The 19,331-nt window shown below is 36.6% G+C and overlaps 1 protein-coding gene across 6 annotated transcripts in view; it reads left to right on the top strand.

The window, feature by feature from the left end:
- CLIP4 (CAP-Gly domain containing linker protein family member 4) overlaps positions 1–19,331 on the top strand; it is a 144,635-nt gene that overhangs the window by 84,229 nt on the left and 41,075 nt on the right. For all 6 annotated transcript variants that reach the window (XM_007476030.2, XM_056813219.1, XM_056813220.1 and 3 more), the window contains 5 exons: positions 1,271–1,507; positions 2,283–2,418; positions 5,073–5,213; positions 17,553–17,642; positions 18,176–18,319. In XM_007476030.2, coding sequence (XP_007476092.1) covers positions 1,271–1,507; positions 2,283–2,418; positions 5,073–5,213; positions 17,553–17,642; positions 18,176–18,319 — 748 coding nt within the window. The remainder of the gene's footprint in view (positions 1–1,270; positions 1,508–2,282; positions 2,419–5,072; positions 5,214–17,552; positions 17,643–18,175; positions 18,320–19,331) is intronic.

Consider the following 19,331-nt stretch of genomic DNA (forward strand, 5'->3'; position numbering starts at 1 on the left):
AAATTTGCACATTGCTTCTGGCTGAGAGGCTGGAACAACAGAAACCTGATAGAGGAACATGGTGGAATAAAGCTAGATTGTTAGGAGTATGCTGGTGACAAGTGTCATCCTTTTAACTTTTTGTTAACCCATCTCCTTCTGAGATCCAGTGTGATACTGCGGCCCATGAGATACTGTAATAAATTGTGACAGGCAATATATTGCTTATATTGTTTTTAGAAATGTATATTTCTACCTTATTATAATGTAACCATCTTAAGAATAATTCTTTACTTTTAAGACTAGTTCTCTTTACCTCATCTTCACTAGTACTCTTGAGATCCTTTTCCTTTCTCTCCTTCCACCCTTCTGGTAATCTCAGCCCACTATCTAGTCCTTAGGCTTGGGTCAACTCTACTGCCTGCTGCTCTTTTCTCATTAACTGGAGACCTTTGGTGGAAACCTAGGACCTGAGCTGATTGTCTAATTATAGATTATTTTCTGACCAAAGTAATTCCAAGCAATAGTTGGGGAGAATTTTAGAGTAATTTTTAAAAACCCCACAAAACCTGAAAATGCTTAAAGGCAAAAGGGAAGAATTCTGAGGAAAGGAATTTGTTCTTGATACAAAAAAAAAATGGGATGAATCCAGGACAGGGATATTTTAAGATTTCAGTTTAGCCATTGTCAATTATAATTGTCTTGCCTTCACTCAAGCTTTTTACATAGGAATATGTTCCGAACTGTTTTGTCCTGTTCTTGAAATGCAAAGGAAAAATTCTAAATTCTTCCAAAGTTCCTTTTGTGTGATAAAATAATGTGACAAAGATTAGTAATGGCCATTTAAAAATACTTTTCTTCTGTTTCTGTTTTTATTACACATTATTAGAAGATAGGGACTTTGTTGTTGTTCAGTCATGTCCAACTCTTTATGACCCCTTTTGGCATTTTCTTGGCAAAGATACTGGAGTGGTTTGCCATTTCTTCCTCCAACTCATTTTACAGATGAGGAAACTGAGGCAAACAGAGTTAAGTGATTTGCCCAGAGTCATTGAGCTAAGTAAGTGCCTGAGGCTAGATTTGGATTCTGGAAGATGAGTCTTTCTAACTCCAGATCCAGTATTTTATTCACTGTGACACCTAGATGCCCTATGGGGAAAAGGAGGAAAGATTGTCTTATTTATATCTTTTTTTTTTTTGGTATCTAACACAATTTTCTGAAAAAGTACATATATACATTTTTTTCTGAGTTGATTTTACGCTGACATTTGTCTCTTAATGTTATTTGTAGAATGATAAAGGACAGACCCCTGCTGATGTTGTTCCAGACCCAGTCGATATGCCATTAGAGATGGCAGATGCAGCTGCCAGTGCTAAACAAGTCAAGCAAATGCTGCTGGATGCCATCCCTTTGTCATGTGATGTCTCAAAAGCTGTGCTTCCAAATTATGATTCTACAGCTGGCAAAACCACACTCGCATCATTGGGCCTGAAGTTGGGAGACCGTGTGGTCATTGCAGGACAGAAGGTAAAATGTTTCTAATCTCCAAAGTGATCCCTCTGGCCTCCGTATCATGGGAAGAGAGCTTTGAGGTTAAAATGCTTATTTATTAAACTTTATTTTTAAAACCCATACCTTCCATCTTAGAATCATTGTTGTGTGTTAATATAGATGTAAATAAAGGAGGATTTGGGAAAGTTTTCCTTTACCCATTTTAAAAACTGTAATTTTTCCTATTCCTAATACAGCACAAATTCCAATTATAGAGATTTTATGGGAGAATATCTCCTAGGAACCCAACAAATGGAGAAATCATGAGTACTAGGAATAAAAGATGATGTGCAGAGGAAATCTTTTCTACAGCATGAACTTTGACAAATGATTTCCCCTGAAAGCCTCCCTTTTTTTAGTGCTTTCTCTATTTTCTGACTTCCTTAGGAAAGGGAGTTCATTCCCTATTCATGATATTGGACTGCCTTTTTGCTATGACGTTTAAAATGGAAGCCCCTTTTCTGTATTAATTTTCTTTCCAGAGTTACTCAGAGATGAGCTTCTCAGAGTTTCCTGAAATTTCAGAATTATTGTTTGCCTTCAGAATAGGACATTGCCAGAAACTACTTACAAGGTTTAATGTTTTTTTTCCCTTCTGTATAAAAGTTTTAATTCATGTTGCTTTTAATCTCACATGGTCTTATTTCATAATGGAATATTATTTTTGCTTTTATAACAAAGTAGTTGCCTACTGGCATTTTTTCTAAATTCATTATAATTCTCAAAAATTAATTTAATTTTATTTCCATAGGTTGGAATATTAAGATTTTGTGGTACAACTGAATTTGCCAGTGGTCAATGGGCAGGCATTGAGTTGAGTGAACCAGAAGGAAAAAATAATGGAAGTGTTGGAAAAGTCCAGTACTTTAAATGCCCTCCCAAATATGGTAAGGTGTTAATCCAGCTTAATTGGAAAGAATTCACAATAACCAAAAACATGTTGGAGACTTCACACTAGATTGGTAATATATTACAATTATAGTTAATCTTTCATTATCTGTATTGATGATTTTCTGTGTTTTTTATACTCATAATTAACAGACCCAAAATCCTCTTTTATAGAAGAACAAGGATGTGCTTTTCTTTTAGCCAGGGGAATAGTTCTTGTACCATGGGTACAAGTCTTCAGAATTGACTATAAATTTAACAGTCTAATGGTATGTTTGTGTGAATGGTGCCTCATTTGCTAAGAAAAATGATTTTACTTGTTAGTTACTCCTCCAACAGACTGGGAGTAATTTAGGGATGAATTGAAAATCCCTATTGTTGAATATAGACTATTCACTTTCTTATTTTATTCTGGCTTTACCCACCATTTCCTTCCTATTTAGTTTTCTCTCATTTTATTCTTGCTTTGAACTTGGTTCTCTCTGATTGGAGGCTACTTTTCTTTCTGAAAAAGGGCAGAGAGTGGCTGTGTGTCAGAACTATATTCTGGGCATGGGCATTTGGATTTAATGAGTAAGTTGACTGTATCATTATTTGATCTTGGATTGCCTTCATGAATAACTTGGTCCTCTCTTTCCTGCTTTTGACCTCTGACTCCTAACTGGTTTGGGTAACCTGGCAAACCTGATTAATGGGGTTTAGAAAGATGAAACTCTGCTGTTTTAGGCTTAAAACTCTTAACCTCATAGGATCAATGGCAGCAAGTTAGTAGAATAGAGAAATTTCAGAGCCTAGTGTCTAGAAAAATAATTCAGATCTTGCGTCATGTACTAATAATGTGAGCAGTCAGTTTACTAGGTGTTTTCCTGAACTTTGAGGATACAAAGAAGCTTCCATTGTATTGGAGAGGAGATAATATGCAAAGGGGATCTGGGAAGTAAGGATTGGAAGGGATATGGCTAAGAAGTGACTTGGAGACCATTCATCTGAAGCTGAGGAAAATGACATTATTGTTTACTTGGACAAATGATATTTATTTGCTTGGATCTTGTCTATACATTTCATTTGCAAAGTTGTAAAAGTACTAACAACTCTTTAGATTTTTCTCAGAAGAACAATCCAGAAATCTAAATTGTCAAATTAAATTTATATGAAAACTATAGTGTTACTTTGAGTCCTTTATTCTGTTAAGCATTCTCTTAGCATTTAACAACTTTATTAGTTAAAATTTTAAAATAACCCTTACCTTCTGTCATACAATCAATAATGTGTTTTGTTTCTAAAGCAAGAGAGTGGTAAAGGGCTAGGCAACTGGGGTTAAGTGACTTGCCAAGAGTCATATGGCTAGGAAATGTCTGAGGTCAGATTTGAACTCAGGACCTCCCATCTTCAGGCTTGACTTTATCCACTGAGTCACCTAGCTGCCCCTTGTTAATTTATACTTTATATATTGCTTTAGTGGGTTCATATTCTTTTTGTAGATGCTCATGTTGATCCCACTAAATGAAAAACTCCTTGATGGCAGAGGAAGTGTCTTACATTTCTTTGCAGTAAGCCTCATAGCATCTATAGTACATCATGGCATATGACCTTTTAAAGTTTAAAAAAAATATTCCCCTCAACTTGATTACATTATAATTAATAGAGTCTTCTGATTGGAGAGCCATTTCCACTCTAGAGACCCTATCACTGGTAGAAAGCAGAGACAGGGTGTTTCTCAACTCTGCTGGAGAACATACCATTACTGCTTATGTCCATCACAGCTGATGCTAGCTAAAGGGAAACCTGCTTATATGAACAAGTTAAGCTCTGTGTCAGGGTGACTCAGATCTCATGATTGATTGTACCATAATCTAATTCAGTTCAATAAACTATTGGGAGTTTTTTTTATATGAGGAGTTTTATCCTATTCCTTGTAGAATGGACACTCTGGTAGACCCTGTCATGTCCCACCACTGAGTCTGAAAGATGTCATAATTGTTATAGATACAAAAGAGATTGAATTCCAGAGTAGGAAGATAATATTGAGAAAGAGTAGACGTGTACAAAAAGTCCAGCCAGGCAAGAGGTTTAGAGGTTTGGAATTTGGAGAATTGGAGACACAGTATTAGGGAATAAGTTATCCCAAAGGTGATTTTCTATATTAAGAAAGGAACTGTTTCTTGTATTTTCTATTTTATAATCTCTCCATGCATTTGTGTGTGTGTGTGTGTGTATGTATGTATGTGTATATACATGTGCATGTTTGTTCAAAGTCTATAGACTCCTCAGCTGAAAGAGAGGGCTAAGTCTTTGGAAGGTTCTTATATAATGTGCTACCATTAAAACAACAATTTCTTCAGAAATAATATCTGAAAATGCTTCCTTCTTTTGTTCTTTTCCTTTACCAAACTTATTTTACACCCTACTAATTGCCAAACTTGTATTGCTTTGTTCTAAAATTGTGTCATTAGTTTTTTCTTCCTATTTTGTAAGTCTCTTTAAGGCAGGAACTAGTTCTTAAATTTTTCTTGCATCATCCACAACCTGAGTACTGAATGAGTGCTAAATAAATGCTCCTTGATTGTGATACTAAATAGTTGAATTTGACCTTTTTGTTGGAAATACTAAATTTGATATTTAGTAATGAGTAAAAATCTATATTTTCCTTTAGGTATTTTTGCACCTCTTTCAAAGATAACCAAAGCTACAGACCGAAAGAAGATTGTAGCAAGAACACCATCTACACGTGCTACAGCTTCCATCAAGTCTCAGAAAATTGATGTCACTCATGTAACTTCAAAAGTAAACACTGGTAGGTAAATTTCATTACCTCTTCAAGCATGAACATTTTATTTGTATAAATAGATTTTCCTTACAGGTTAGGATTTCAAAATTTGAGTTGGCATGTGTATGTTTCAAGTTCCATTGCTGCTTCAAGAATTCTGTGTCTAATAATAGCAACAGAGATCTCTCTCACATTTTTACCCTAATTATCTCCCCTGTTGCTTTGGGAAAGAGGTTCATAGGATTCATTAGATCTGAGGGGTTTGTGACACTAACAAGGTTAAGGACCTCTGCTCTAGAATCTTTTCTTCCACTTTTTTGAAAGCTTTTTTTTTTACATTTTTCATACTTTTACATTACTGCCAGTATGAGAATATATGTATAATCCAGATCAAATTGATTGCCTTCTCTGGTGGTGGGGGGAGAAGTAAAGGGAGACAATTTGGATCTTACAATTTTTGAAAACATAGGTTGAAAATTGTTATTACATGTAAATGGGAAAATATCTTTGAATAAAATTAAAAAAAGAAAATTACTGCCAGAAGCATGACAAGTACATGCTACCTGTTGAATCACTATGATAAAAAGGAGTGTTATTTTTGTTACTCTGAGCAGCAATTAAGGACTAAAGAAGGCATTTCTTTCTATTCTTCTTGAACCAGTCAGTGGCCAGTGTATGTCTTTGGTCAAGTCAGTATTCTTTCTCTCTTGGAAACCCTTTGGATTCTTCATCTTTTTACACGGATGTAGAAAGTTTATGTCTTTAGACGTTTGTGAAGAAAAAAATCATAATCAGTTTTCAATGAACCATTATTAGATTGGAGCAGTGGTGGAGGACATCCAAAACAATAGCAGTCCTATGGCCGTTCTTAGTAATTTCTAAATTCATTTTATGTTGTCTAGTTTTTTTCTGCAGCAGATTTACCTTCCTATTTAGAGTTCAGTTAGGCTGATATTAAAAAGAGGTTTCATTCATTGAACACATACCATCTGGCTGTGAGGGGAGAGGCTCAGGAACTTGTCAGGGGAAAGCCATTTTGTGATAACAAGTCAGCACACTTTTATTAGGCACTTACTATATCAGGCACTTTGCTTAGCAATGAGGAAACAGAAAAAAGGAAAATCATGTCCCTGCTGTCAAAAGAGCTTCAATGGGGAGACCACATACAAAAAATTGTACATTGAAGAAATATCTCATGTAAGTGGAAGGTTACCTTATGGAGAGTGGAATATATATGCATATGTATGTGTTGGGGTTGGAAAAGGCCTTCTTTTAGAAAGTGGGATTTGAGCTGAGTCTTAGAAGGAAGCCAGGAGGGAGAAGTGAAAAAAGAGAGCCTTTCAGGTCTGAAAGACAGCTAGTTTAAAAAAGACCCAGAATGATGAGTTGGGATTGTCACTTGTGAGAAACAGCAAGAAGGCCAGTCCAATTTTGACATAAATAATTGTGTATTTGTGAAATTTAGATAGCATACAGTTAGAAATTATCCATTGGATAAAAAATAAGTTTTAAAAACTGTTGACCCAGTTGTCAAATTAGTTTTAAGATGCTTTGCTTTGAAACCTGAAGTCATAGAAATTAATTGTTCATGTAGTTCATCTCCTCATCTCAGAATTTCTAAATATAAACCCTTAAGATATTTGAATTATCCTGATGATCAAGTTAAATACCTGAACATGGAGAAGCAGCGGGAAGGATCCTCTGAATTCTTAATTTGGCATTTTAAGTTAAAAGTATATTTCAATAAGATTGCAACATTAATTAAAGGAAGCGTTTTATTCATTTCTTGTATACTAAATAATTGTAGCTCATTGCACCTTGCCAGATTACTCGACAAATCCTGATTATGTACTGAATTTTTTTTTTATAACTACTGTTTTTTTAATTGATTTGTGGGTTTTCAGCCTTAAAATTTTGTGGTCTTTGTGAGAACCTTACCCATAGTTTTCTAACTCTGTCTAAAAAATACTTAATTACTCTTCCCAAATATGAATAATCAGTCTGTGTACCAGAAATCATGTTTAGTGTTAGGGATACAAAGAAAGACAGAAGACAGTACTGCCCTTGAAGAGCTTCCAATCTCTAGTGGGGGAGACAACTATCAAACAACTATGTAAAAATAAGCTATATATAGATGACATAGGGAATAATTAAGAGAGGGAAGGCACTAGAATTAAGGGGGACTTGGGGAAAAACTTCCTGCAGGAGATGAGATTTTAGTTGAGGCTTGAAGGAAGCCAAGGAAGTCAGTAGGCAGAGTTGAGGAGAGAATTCCAGGCATGGGGGACAGCCAGAGAGAATGCTTGGAGTTAAGAGATGGAGGGTCTTGTTTGTTATGAAGAATGGATGGAGGAGAGGGTCTTGAAGCAGGTGGATCCAGTAGCAAATTGTTGCATGAAGTGGTGAGGACCTGCACTGGAGTGGTGGCAGAGGGAGAAGGGCAGGGGGCATGTTGAAGAGATGTTAAGAAGGAAAATTAACATGCCCTGGCAACAGATTTAAGTGTGTGTGTATGGGGAATGGAAGATGGTGAGAGAATGAGGAATACAAGATGATTCCTTGATGATTCCTAGGTTTCAATACAGAGGTCTGGGAGGATGGTGGGCCTCTATAGTAATAGGGAAGGCAGGCAAGAGGAACCGTTAGGTGGAAAAATAATCAGTTCGGTTTTGGACATGTTTAGTTTCGATGTCTACTGGACGTCCAGTTGGAGATATATGAAAGGCAATTGGAGATGCAAGACAAAGTCAGCATCAAAGTTTGGGCTATATCAGTAGATTTGAGAAAATCATCAGCATAGATATGGGAGTTAAATCTTTGGGAGCTGATGAGATCACCAAATGAAATAGTATAGAGGGACAAGAGAAGAAGACCTAGGACTTGTGGGACACTGAAAGTTCTAGATGACTAGATTCATCTAGACACTGAAAGTGATCTAGATGAGAAAATTAGACTAAGAGAGCAGATAGGTAGTATGAGTAGAGAGAGTGATGTACTAAAAACCTAGAGAGAAGAGCATTTCAAAGAGAAGAGAGTTTCAAAGAGAAGAGAGTGATGGATAGTGCCAGAGGCTGCAGAGAGTACAAGGAGAATGAGAATTGAGAAAGGCCACTAGATATAGCAGGATTATTGGTGACTTTGGAGAGATCAGTTTTAAAGTCACATTGTAAGAGTTAAGAAGACTGAGAAGAGAGGGAATGGAGTTTTTAAGGAGTGTAGCCACATAGGGCAGAAGGCGTATAGGATGCTCACGGGGAAAGAAAGATAAAAATGAAGGGTTTTTAAGGATGGGGGAGACATGGGTATGCTTGTAGGCAGTTACGGAAGGAGCTAGTAGATAGGCAAGGATTTGAGAGCAATTTGTTGGAGAAGATGGGTTGGAATTGGATCATTTATGTAGGTAGAAGAATTATCCTTGGCAAGGTGTAAGGGTTCCCCTCTTCGTGTAAGACAGGGTGAAGAGGAGATAGTGACCAAAAGCATCAGAGTGAGAGGAGATGAGTAAGAGGGGAAAGGAGGGAGCTCATGATGAATGACCTAATTTTTTTTTCAATAATATAAGAGACAGGGATCTCAGCTGAGATAATTTGGGAAAGGGGAGCCATGGGAAATTTGAGAAGGAATAACCAAAAGTTTTAGAGGCAGAATGGATTACTAGATAGAGAGCTGGCCTCAGAATCAAGAAACCTCAGCTTCCTGTCCCACTTTTGACTACTGACTAGTTATAAAACCCTCACCAAGTCCCTTAACCTCTCACTGTCCTTTAGCCAATTCCCTAAGAACAGTTGGTGATCTGCATTTATATAGAGAGAGTTCCTTACCAGGAACTCTCTCTATGTTAATGAAATCATAGTATTTCTGTTAAAAGTCCCCAATAAAAATTAAAAAAATCTGAAAGCATATCCTCCCTCAAAGGTTGTTTTTTTTTGTCCTTGTGATGATAAAAGGGGATGGGTAGAGTAGAAGAGTCTAGAATCATAACTATTTAAAAGTTTTAGGACAACCAGTTGTCAGATTTTGTTATTCTGTAACCCTCTATATCCTTTTTTTAATCTTGCATCCTTTCATCAAAATAGTCAGGTTGTAAGGATAGAGCTGCAAAGACATCACCCATTGAATGTCTATATTGGGGGAACTATATATAGGTACTTGCATTTATTTTGTTTTCATTGAACAAAATAATATTTTTATTTATCTTTTATCTGTTGTCTACATTTCCCCTTGTATCTTTCCTCCTCCCAGAAAGCCATCTCTTATAACAAAGAATTTTTTTTAATAGGGAGAAGAGAAGCATAAAAATATTAAAACCAATACATCCTATAAGTGTCCTTTTTAGAGAGAGGGATAAAAAGTCTGAAGCTGCCATTTGAGAGGGGCTTCTTTGTGTTTAAGTATTTGGGAAATAGAGTCCAGAGTCCCTAGGATGAGCCCAGCCCAAATACTGCTTTTACAAGACAGATAAAACCCTTAGGCATTCAGATAGAAGCAGCTCATGTGAGGTACTTTCAGAGATCAGGACAATGTGGGTCAGGTGTCTGCTCTGCTAGAATTCATTTCTACCAATAATACATAGATTCCATGGTCTGAGAAACATGGTATAGGCTTCCCACCCCTAGGAAATATGGGTGTCTGGGATTTCCCTGGAATTTCTATTTGACTGTCTCTTGTGTACCACTTCTCTTTCTCTAGTTTGAGAAACCCCGGTTTAAAGTGAATGATAATACATTCCTTATAGGTTTATCCTGAAAGCCTCTGATAATACAAATTACTTGCCATTATAAGTTTGATATATGATTTATATAAAACACAAAGGTTAGATGTGCAAACGGTGCAAGCTGAGCCCTTGTCTTAAGATATACTTGTGCCAAAGGGTCCATTAGATCTAATCTGTGTAATTGATTCACTGGGTAGCGTGGGAGAATGAATCTGAAAATTCAGAGCTTTTTTGAAGTTAGTCTATGTTGCTGACTTTAATTTCTTTCATTCCCTTGGATTTCAGTTCTTTTGTTATCTATTAAAAGATATGAAATATAATCATTACATATTTTGATGAACTATGACCTTTTAGCTTTATTTGGAGTGCTACATCCAAAAGCAAACCTGTGCATATGATTCTGCTCTTGTTATTGTTGTTTATGAATAAAATGATTGCTTTCTAAGCCTTATCTGCCAAGGTCAAGCCACTTTTCACTTCAATTAACTAATTTATTTTTCATTTATTGTAAGATGAGGACAGTATTTGACTCTTTTGCTTCTAGGGGAAAATAAGGTAAGGGAAAATAAAATTCTTGCGTGGTAAACTGGGAATTTCAAGCTACTGTGGAAGAGAGATTAAAAGTACACTTAATATAGTATCATCCTTCAATCCTTTGACTTTGAACTAAATAGAATATGAATTTTGAACTGGGGATACCAATAAATTCCTGGGACTACTTGAAAAATTAGCTGGCTGTTTGGGGTCTTCTTTGGAAAGGTCCAACCAATTCTGCTTTTTGTTATGGATGTTGGTCTTTATATATATATATATATATATATATATATATATATATATATATATATATACACACACACACACACACACAGACATATATAATGCCTGACCTCTTGAAGCTTATAGAGGGAGGCTATGGCATACACCAAACAGGGAGACATGTGAGGGCAAATGGAGGAATTTTCAAGAAAGAGGGTTTTTTTAAGGGAGGCTTTGAAGGATGGTGGGACCCGGGGGAAACAGAGGTCATTCCAGGCACAAAGCACAGCAGCAATGAAGGCCCTTTGGCTGATATGTGACTCGATGGTCTTTTCATTGTGGTCATGTCTATTAACCCAGACCAAAAACCCTCCATGCCTTTTTTGTTCTATGTGTGTGTATGTGTGTGTGTGTGTGTATAATATATATATATATATCTACATATATATTTTATAGATATATACCCTTGTCCATGTCTTCCTTAAGATTTTTAATAGAGAATCCATTAATTGCGATAGAAACTTTCCTCTTCAGCTTTTGATATTTTTTTTATTTGCCAATACTTAAGCTGGCTATGCAGAGAATATAAGAACCTATCATGATTACTGTTTATTGAATTAAAGATAAGATTTGGTCTATTGTAATACAAGGTATCCTTGAAGACTCCTCAAGCATATAAACTCCCATACATATGTTAAAATCATACATGATCAGAACACCATTAGCCTCTAGTTAGACCTAATCAGAGAAACAATTCCTCCAAAGTGCTGGTCAGTCTGAGATGGGTTTCCTGTGCAGAGGCCAAATCTAAGACATTCCCTCTTACTACTGTTTGTCCAAATGCCCCTATTTCTAGATGAACTGGTACTTTTTGTATTGAGCCCTAAGCTTCCTCCTTGAAATCTGCTGTGACTTTAAAGAGAGCAGCCGCACAGAACATGAGAAAACAAAATGGGACAGAATAGTGCATCTTATTTCTTCCTGGAGGAGGAGGGAGCTCATCAATGGCAGCCATTAGGACATATATGCAACAGAGAACATACATATTATCTCCAAAAATCTTTTTATACCATTGTTCTCCTAATGATTCTGTGTGGCTACAGCTTTTGGATTCTGCCACATTCTCTGAAGACTTGAAATTGCTGATGGCACAGAGGACATCCTAGTGGTTAGGCTAGAATATATTACTAGATAATCCATGTGTGTGAAGTATCATTGTGCATAGCATTTTTCCAACTAATTTTTCAGGCATTTTTGTCTTATTGATACCTTTGGCTTTCTGTTAGAGTCACTGCCACCTTCCCCTTTGACAAAGAAAAACAGTTAAAAACATTCCATATAATGAATGTATCTGACAGTTATATAATATTCTAGCCTTGGAATCCCTCATCTCTCTGCTGTGTTAGTGGTGGAGAGGAAGGGAAGGTATATTTTATTATGTGAAGTCACAAGGCATCCTGAGGGAAAGCCAGGAGGCAGCATGTGCCAGACAAGTGAAACCACCTCCACCACCCTGATTCCCCATAGACCCTGATGAAAACAGCTGAGGACCCTGAGCCCAAGAGCTCAGGAACTGTGTCTACCAAACCACCAGACCTACCTCCTTCCCAGAGCCATGGCCATTAAGGAGAGGAGAAATGATTGTGGAGAAGGGGCCCATCTTCCTCACTACTGCCTGAAACAACTGCTGGTCAGCTGCCAGGAGGCAATAAGCAGCAGATGTTCCCCCTAACCCTCATTCTTCCAGTTCAGTCCTCAGCCATCATCCAGGGAAGCAGGGGCTCCTGTGGAATAAGGGCCTGTCATCCCCACCAAACACCAAGTAGCTACCATCCACAGGGCATGTAGATGAGCCTTGCTGGAGTATCAGTATCTGCAGGAGAGAGAGGAGGCAGCATGTGTCATCATCAAGCCTTGGATATAACAGTGCTTCTTCCCAGGGCCCACAGTCATCATCCTGGGAAATGCAGCCTGGCAACTACTCCTACCTCAGCCTCTTAACATATAGAAAAAAATGCTCTTATTGCCAAAGTCTTTGACACTGTCATATGGTTCAACATCAGAGACTGACAAGAAGAGGCAGCATTATCATGAGACTTCTCTATCCAACTTCCATTGAAACTTCTTATATGTATTCTCTTTCCTTTTTAGAATGTCAGATCCTTGAGAGCAGGGACTATCTTTCCTATTTTGATTAGCACAGTGCATTGCATGTATTAAGTGCTTAATAGATGATTTTTTTCATTCATTCATTCATTCAACCATTTCTTACTGGATTTGGATGACCTTGGAGGAGAGTAAAGCTGACAATTTTGCACAACTCTGCCTCATTTAAATCTAATTCAAGACATAATCCTCATGACTACATTGGTCCTCTTTGAAAATGATGGACAAACAACTAAAATTTGATTTCCTTTTGTTACTTTTAAAATTTATCTTGTTCTCTTTGTACTTCTTTCTCTGCATTACATATAAAACTTCCCAGATTTCTCTTTGAGTTACATATAAAACTTCCCAGATTTCTCTTTGAGTTTCTTGTAATTGTATTTATTTCACAGTAAGATTTTGTTACGTTCATTTATCAAAGGTTTTCAGCTGTTCTCAAGTCAATGGATGCCCTCTGTTTCTAGGTCTTTGTTATCACAAAGAGATCTGTGAATATTTCTATATGCAGTGAATCTTTGTTTCTGGCTTTGACATCCTTGAGGTATAATACTCCATGGTGAACTCAGTTGGGGAAAAGGCTGTGGGAAGTTTAATCACTTCACTTGTCTTGCAAAATTTGAGATTTATTGGACCAGTTCTCAATTCCACCAAGAGTACATCACAGTATCTCCCTTCCCTCCCTCGCTTTAGCTTTCCTTCCCATCTTTTATCATGGATGCCAGTTTTCTTAGTGTAAGGTGAAACTTCAGGGTTGCTTTAATGTGCCTTTCCTTATAATTAGCAACTTAGAGTACATTTTCATGTGATTGTTCATTATTTGTACAATTCCATTAGAAATTGTTTATATTCTCTGGTCACTTATATTTGGGAAAAGTCCCTTGATGGTCTATATTTGTGTCAACTTTGTGTATATTTTGGATATCAGAATTTCATTGGTGATATTTGCTGCCAATAGAGAATGGGTCAAGATCTTAGTGTACTTCAGAGCTATTAAAGTCATTATTTAAGCTATCAAATAGCTTAAAACTACATTAAGACTTGGCACACTCTGTATTGTGCCACTTCTCTTGATTCTTTTTTACTTATGTATTCTTTGATTCTGTTTGTGCAAAAACTTTGAAATTTGATCTGTCTCTTATGTTTTTTTATATGCATGCTTGTGTCAGGTTGTATAACTGTTTTGAGTTCATTGCGATCTGTGCTGTGTGAGATGTTGGTCTCCACCTAAGCTAGACTTCCAGTTTTCTCTGTAATTCTTATAAGAAAGAGAAGCCATTCCTCTTCCAGTATTTCTCATTTCTTATTCTTGACCCATATTGTCTAGTAATTTTTCTACTGTCTACTTTTCCACTAAAGTAATGGGTTTCCAAAATACTGATCTAATTTGGTAGGTTTTATCAAAGAATCCTGAAAGTGTCAAGGGAGAAAAAGTAAAGCTCTTCTCCTCAAAAATATTTGGTGGACCAACTATCTCAGACTTATATCAGAGGAGGACTTGAATAAGAATCATATAGGATGGTCAGGCATGGAAGGGTTGGGAACTATTGATTTGGAAGGAATACCTACATTAAAGAAATCAGAGGTTAATTTGGTGATTGGAGAATCAACTTTTTTCTTTTAATATCTCTATTTCTTCATCCTCTGTTCTGTAATATATTTTGGCGGTTATTTTCATTTAACCCTTGTTGGCCTCAGCTTTTTAGTCTATAAAATAGAGATAATAATGGCATCTACTTCCCAGGGTGGTTTTGAGGATCAAATGAGATATTTGTGAAGTGCTTAGCACAGTGTCTGGACCATAATAGATGCTTTATAAAGGCATATCCTTTTCCCTGTCCTTCCCATTTTCTTGGTGCTCCTTTGTTATTAAATATTTACTATGAGATCAAGAAATATCCCATAAACTGATGTTTCATGTTGCTTTTGGACGTATAATAAAACGAATTCTGCCAAGTTCCTTCTTTAAGGAGAACCTGTGAGCCATTCTTTAATTATATTTAACTTATTTTTACTGCTATTATTTGGATTTTATATTATTTTTATTTCCAAATATAATCCTTCCTCCTCTTCCTTGTGAAAACAATGTGAAAAGAAAGAGGCAAGTTATTAAAACTAATCTACAATTATCCAAGTTTGATAGAATATACATTGTTCTATACCCATAGCTTTCTCTCTCTGCAAAGATTGGAGGGTTGTGAAATTTCTCATATAGGGTTAGAATTCAGTTTAGCATTCTTTTAAATTGTTGCTATTCCTTTGATTTACATTTACATTGTTTTAGTTATGTTTATTGTTTTCCTAGTTCTGTTTATTTCACTTTGTATCATTTCATGCCTTCACATACTTTTCTGAATTTTTTCATATTAGTAATTAATTATAGAATAAGAGCAAAATATAAGAAATATTGAAATATAAGAATAATAGAGAGCTACCAGAAGCGTGAAACCAGTATGGTTCTGGGGTTTTAATTTTTGCTCTCATGTTGTACAGATACTGTTATCCCATTAAAATTGTTGTTGTTCTAATTGACTCCTTTTTCAGTCATATCCAAATCTTCATGATTCCATGTTGTTGTTGTGTTTTTTTTTTTGGCAAAAATACTGTGGTGGTTTGCCATTTCCTTCTCTAGCTCAATTTACAGATGAGGAAACTAAGGCAAACAGGATTAAACAACTTGCCTAGGGTCACACAAGCCAGTGACTGTCTGAGGCTGAATTTGAATTCAAGATGAATGTTCTTGACTCCAGGCCTGACATTCTATTCACTGTGCCAGGCTATCCATCCTATATTTTAGGTGAGGAAAATTAGTTTCTCAGAGGTTTAAGTAAGGTTTGCTGAGTGATACAGTTAAAGAGTTAGAATTTCTATTCAAGTTGTCTAACTTTAAACATTTGAAGGACTGACACCAAGGAGGCAGGAATAAAATGATTCTTATTCTAGATGGCAGGACTATAAATGATTGGGAGATATTACAAGAAAAAACACTCTTGACCTTAACTTCCCTAAATCTTCTTGTCATGCCCCGAAGCAGTTTCTGCCATCTCTTCTTCCTCCCACTCTGCATAGAGATAGGGTTTTTTTTTTCCTTCAGGATAGAAGCTTCTTTGAGTCAGGGACCATCTTGTTTGCTTGAATGTATGACACTAGTCCTGATGCATAATAATAATAAGTAAATACTTCATAAATGCTTTCTGTCTTTATAACAAAGTTTTAATAGCTAGTAATGAAATGTTTGACTTGTTAGATATTGAATTCTCCAACATTACAGGTATTCATGAGCAGGCTAGAGAGCTGTTTATCAGGGATGTTCTGTAAAGGCACTGTCTAACACTGGCTTCAGTGGCATTGGGAAATCATCTGCTGAGCACCTTCCACGTCTAAGACATTTTGTTACACACTACAGGGCTCTGAAGGTGATTACTACACAATCTCTACACTCAAGGACTTTGTGTGGTGGAAGGTTGTGATCAGTGATGGTGGACCTTTTAGATACCATGTGTAGTACTCCACACCCTCCCTAGACTGCATGCCTGCCCCACCAAGAGATGGGGGTGGGATAAAGGGAGGGGAGTGACCTGAGCACTCTGCTAAAGGGAAGGAGGAAGCGGAGGCGGGGAGACTTGGTTGAGAGGGAGAGGGGTGCAGCTCTGCCCAAGTCCCTCTGCCTTTCTAGTAACTAGCTCTGGTAGGTGACAGCATATGCCCACAGAGAGGTCTCTGTGTGCTATCTTTGGTACCCGTGCCACAGGTATACCATCATGGGTATGGATAGTCATCTCCACAAATATAATACAAAATGGGGTTTTAAAGTACATAATGGAATAAGCATTTTATATGATGCCTACTGTATGCCAGTACTTTACTCTGCTAAATATTTTACAAATAGCATCTCATTTTATCTTCACAACAATCCTGTAAGGTAGAAGTTAATATTATCTCTTTTTGGCAGTTGTGGAAACTAAGTCAGCAATCATTAGATATTTATTAAGTACCTACTATGTGCCAGGTACTCTGCTAAGTGCTTTACACATTTTATCTTATTTGATCCTCACAATTGTAGGAAGTAGGAGCTATTTTTACCCCAGTTTGCAGTTGAGGAAAAGATTAATGGGCTTGCCCAGGGACTCACAGCTAGCAGGTGTTGGAAGCTGGATTTGGATCCAGGTCTTCCTAACCCCAGACCTGGTGCTTTATCCACTATACCACCAACTGTCTCCTCCATAATATGACTAAGGATCAGAGAAGTTCAGATCAGGCAGAGCTCATTTCTTACTAGGTAGGCAGGATGATCTTCCAACACCAAAATTCTGTGGGCTTGGTTTTTTTTTTTGGCCTTATAATTTGGATTTTGTGAAACTTGGTAATTGGCAGGTCTTAGAAAACAAAGACTTCAGGTCTACAGGAATCAGTATTTGAAATATTTAACTGGATCAATTGGTTCTACAGAGTTGTTCTAAAAATGCTTTTATAATGTTCTAATCATTTGGATTTTGAGCCAAGAATGTAAGACATGGGGAGGAGGAATGCTTTGGATTTGTAAACATAAAAAGTGTTTTTTTTAAAGCATAAATTTTTCTTAAAACTATTTTCAAATATTAGTTATCAGCACAGTATTTTTAAAAAGGAACCAAGCTTGTTATTTTTTGAAAGCTTGCCTATGTTTATTCAGCTCCAACTATTAAAATTTTTTTTCCTGTTTTATGAAAAAAAATGTTGCTTTTATATTTCAGGGTTAACAACATCAAAAAAAGAAGGTGGTTCAGAATCAACACCTCTGTTGTCTCCTGGTGAAGGACTGAAAACTGTACCTGGGAAGGAAGGTAGCATAGTATTTCATTTTCAAAATGTTTGTTGTTTATTATGTTAATCTGTTGTTTTGTCACTTTTATCCTGCCAGCACAGTGCCTCACATAGGGCAAAAACATCTCTTCTAGTTAGTATTAGTTATCACTTTTATAGCAAAGACTTGCAATATTTATTTTTGCATTATTTATGAAACAGTATTTACAAATAATATTGACATCCATGGTCCACTCAGTAAAAGCCATGCATTTTTTGTTGTGCTGTAAAGGTGGCAATGTTTTCATTTACATTCTCATTTGATCCTCATAAAACCCTGTGAGCATTTTGATGAGATAAGGTTGGGTAGTTATTACTGCTGTTTAAAAAGGAAAATTGCACAAGTAAGAAAGAGCCTTGAACAACAGAGGTTTTCAGAATCTAAGTTCAGGACTCTTTTCCCTATACCTGCTATCTCACCAAACTGCAGGAAACTCAAAAGGATTATTTTGGATGCTCCTCTCATCTGGTTATCTCTGTGCCACCTCTTGATGTTCTTCTTTCTCTGTTTTAGCTGCCCCACCTGTTTCTACGAGTTCTTCCTCTTCTGTATCCTCTCTGGACAACAAACAGAATCACCCCAAGAAATTGAATCCAGCTAACAGTAATAAGGAGGCAGCGATGAAAAGTTCTTCCATTTCATCAAGAGCCAGTGCTGGTATCTGTGACTTTTTTATCCTGGGTTTCTTGGTGGTTTTTTTCTTTGTATTTTGTTGTTGTTGATGGTTCAGTTTAGGTGGACTTATATCTTTAGAATGTGAAGCAGGCAATAGTGCTGTTTTTCTCTATTCTAAGAGGACACTTCCTTTGGTTAAGATCTGTTTGGGGGTATGTAGCCAAAAGAACCAGTTGGTGACCTACAGATCTTCCTATCATTTGCACATGGAGAGGTGATAATTTGCCTTGTAGTTGGAACTGTTTGTTTACAAAACTTTCATATTTTTCAATCTTGACTCTGATTCAGTCACTTAAAAAACAGCTATCCCTTCTGATCATTGTGTGCTAAGCTGAGCATTTGCTTCATTTCTACAGTCAGTGGACTTGTTATAGAAGAGTATTGGAGCTTAGACTAGGAAGTGGCAAAAGAGGACATTTGTGCCAACTGGTCAACTTTTCTATAGCCTTTGCACCAAGTGATTTTCCAGCCTCTGCTCAAATACTTTCAGAATTAGGGTTTACTACTTCACTAAGAAGCATCTTTTATTGTCAGTTTTATTATTTCATTCCCTAAATGTCTGCTACATCTAAGTACCTGACTAGTATACAAAGACAAGCTCAAATCAGACCCTTTTCATAAGAAATTATAATTTAATAGAGCAGGAAGATAATATACACAACCAGCTATGATCAAGGTAAAATGTGATTAATGCAAAGGAGAAGTCCAGAACGAGTACTAAACATTTTCAGCTGTCAGGTTTGGGAGTAGCGAGATAGGTCTTTAGAAGGCCTCATGGAGAGGGAAGTAAGGGGTACCTGAATTGGCCTTTGAAGAACTAATGGTAGTAGTTCACATTTATATAGATCTTTTTACATCTTTCCTCATGATAATCTTATGGAGATAGGTCGATAGTAAAGTATTATTATCCCCATTTTACAGATGAGGACACCGAGATAGTGAGACATTAAAATGACTTGCCCATAGCTAATAAGTATAAAGGCCAGAAACTGAA

Source organism: Monodelphis domestica, chromosome 1, assembly GCF_027887165.1.
Source record: "Monodelphis domestica isolate mMonDom1 chromosome 1, mMonDom1.pri, whole genome shotgun sequence".
Taxonomy (NCBI): Eukaryota; Metazoa; Chordata; class Mammalia; order Didelphimorphia; family Didelphidae; genus Monodelphis; species Monodelphis domestica.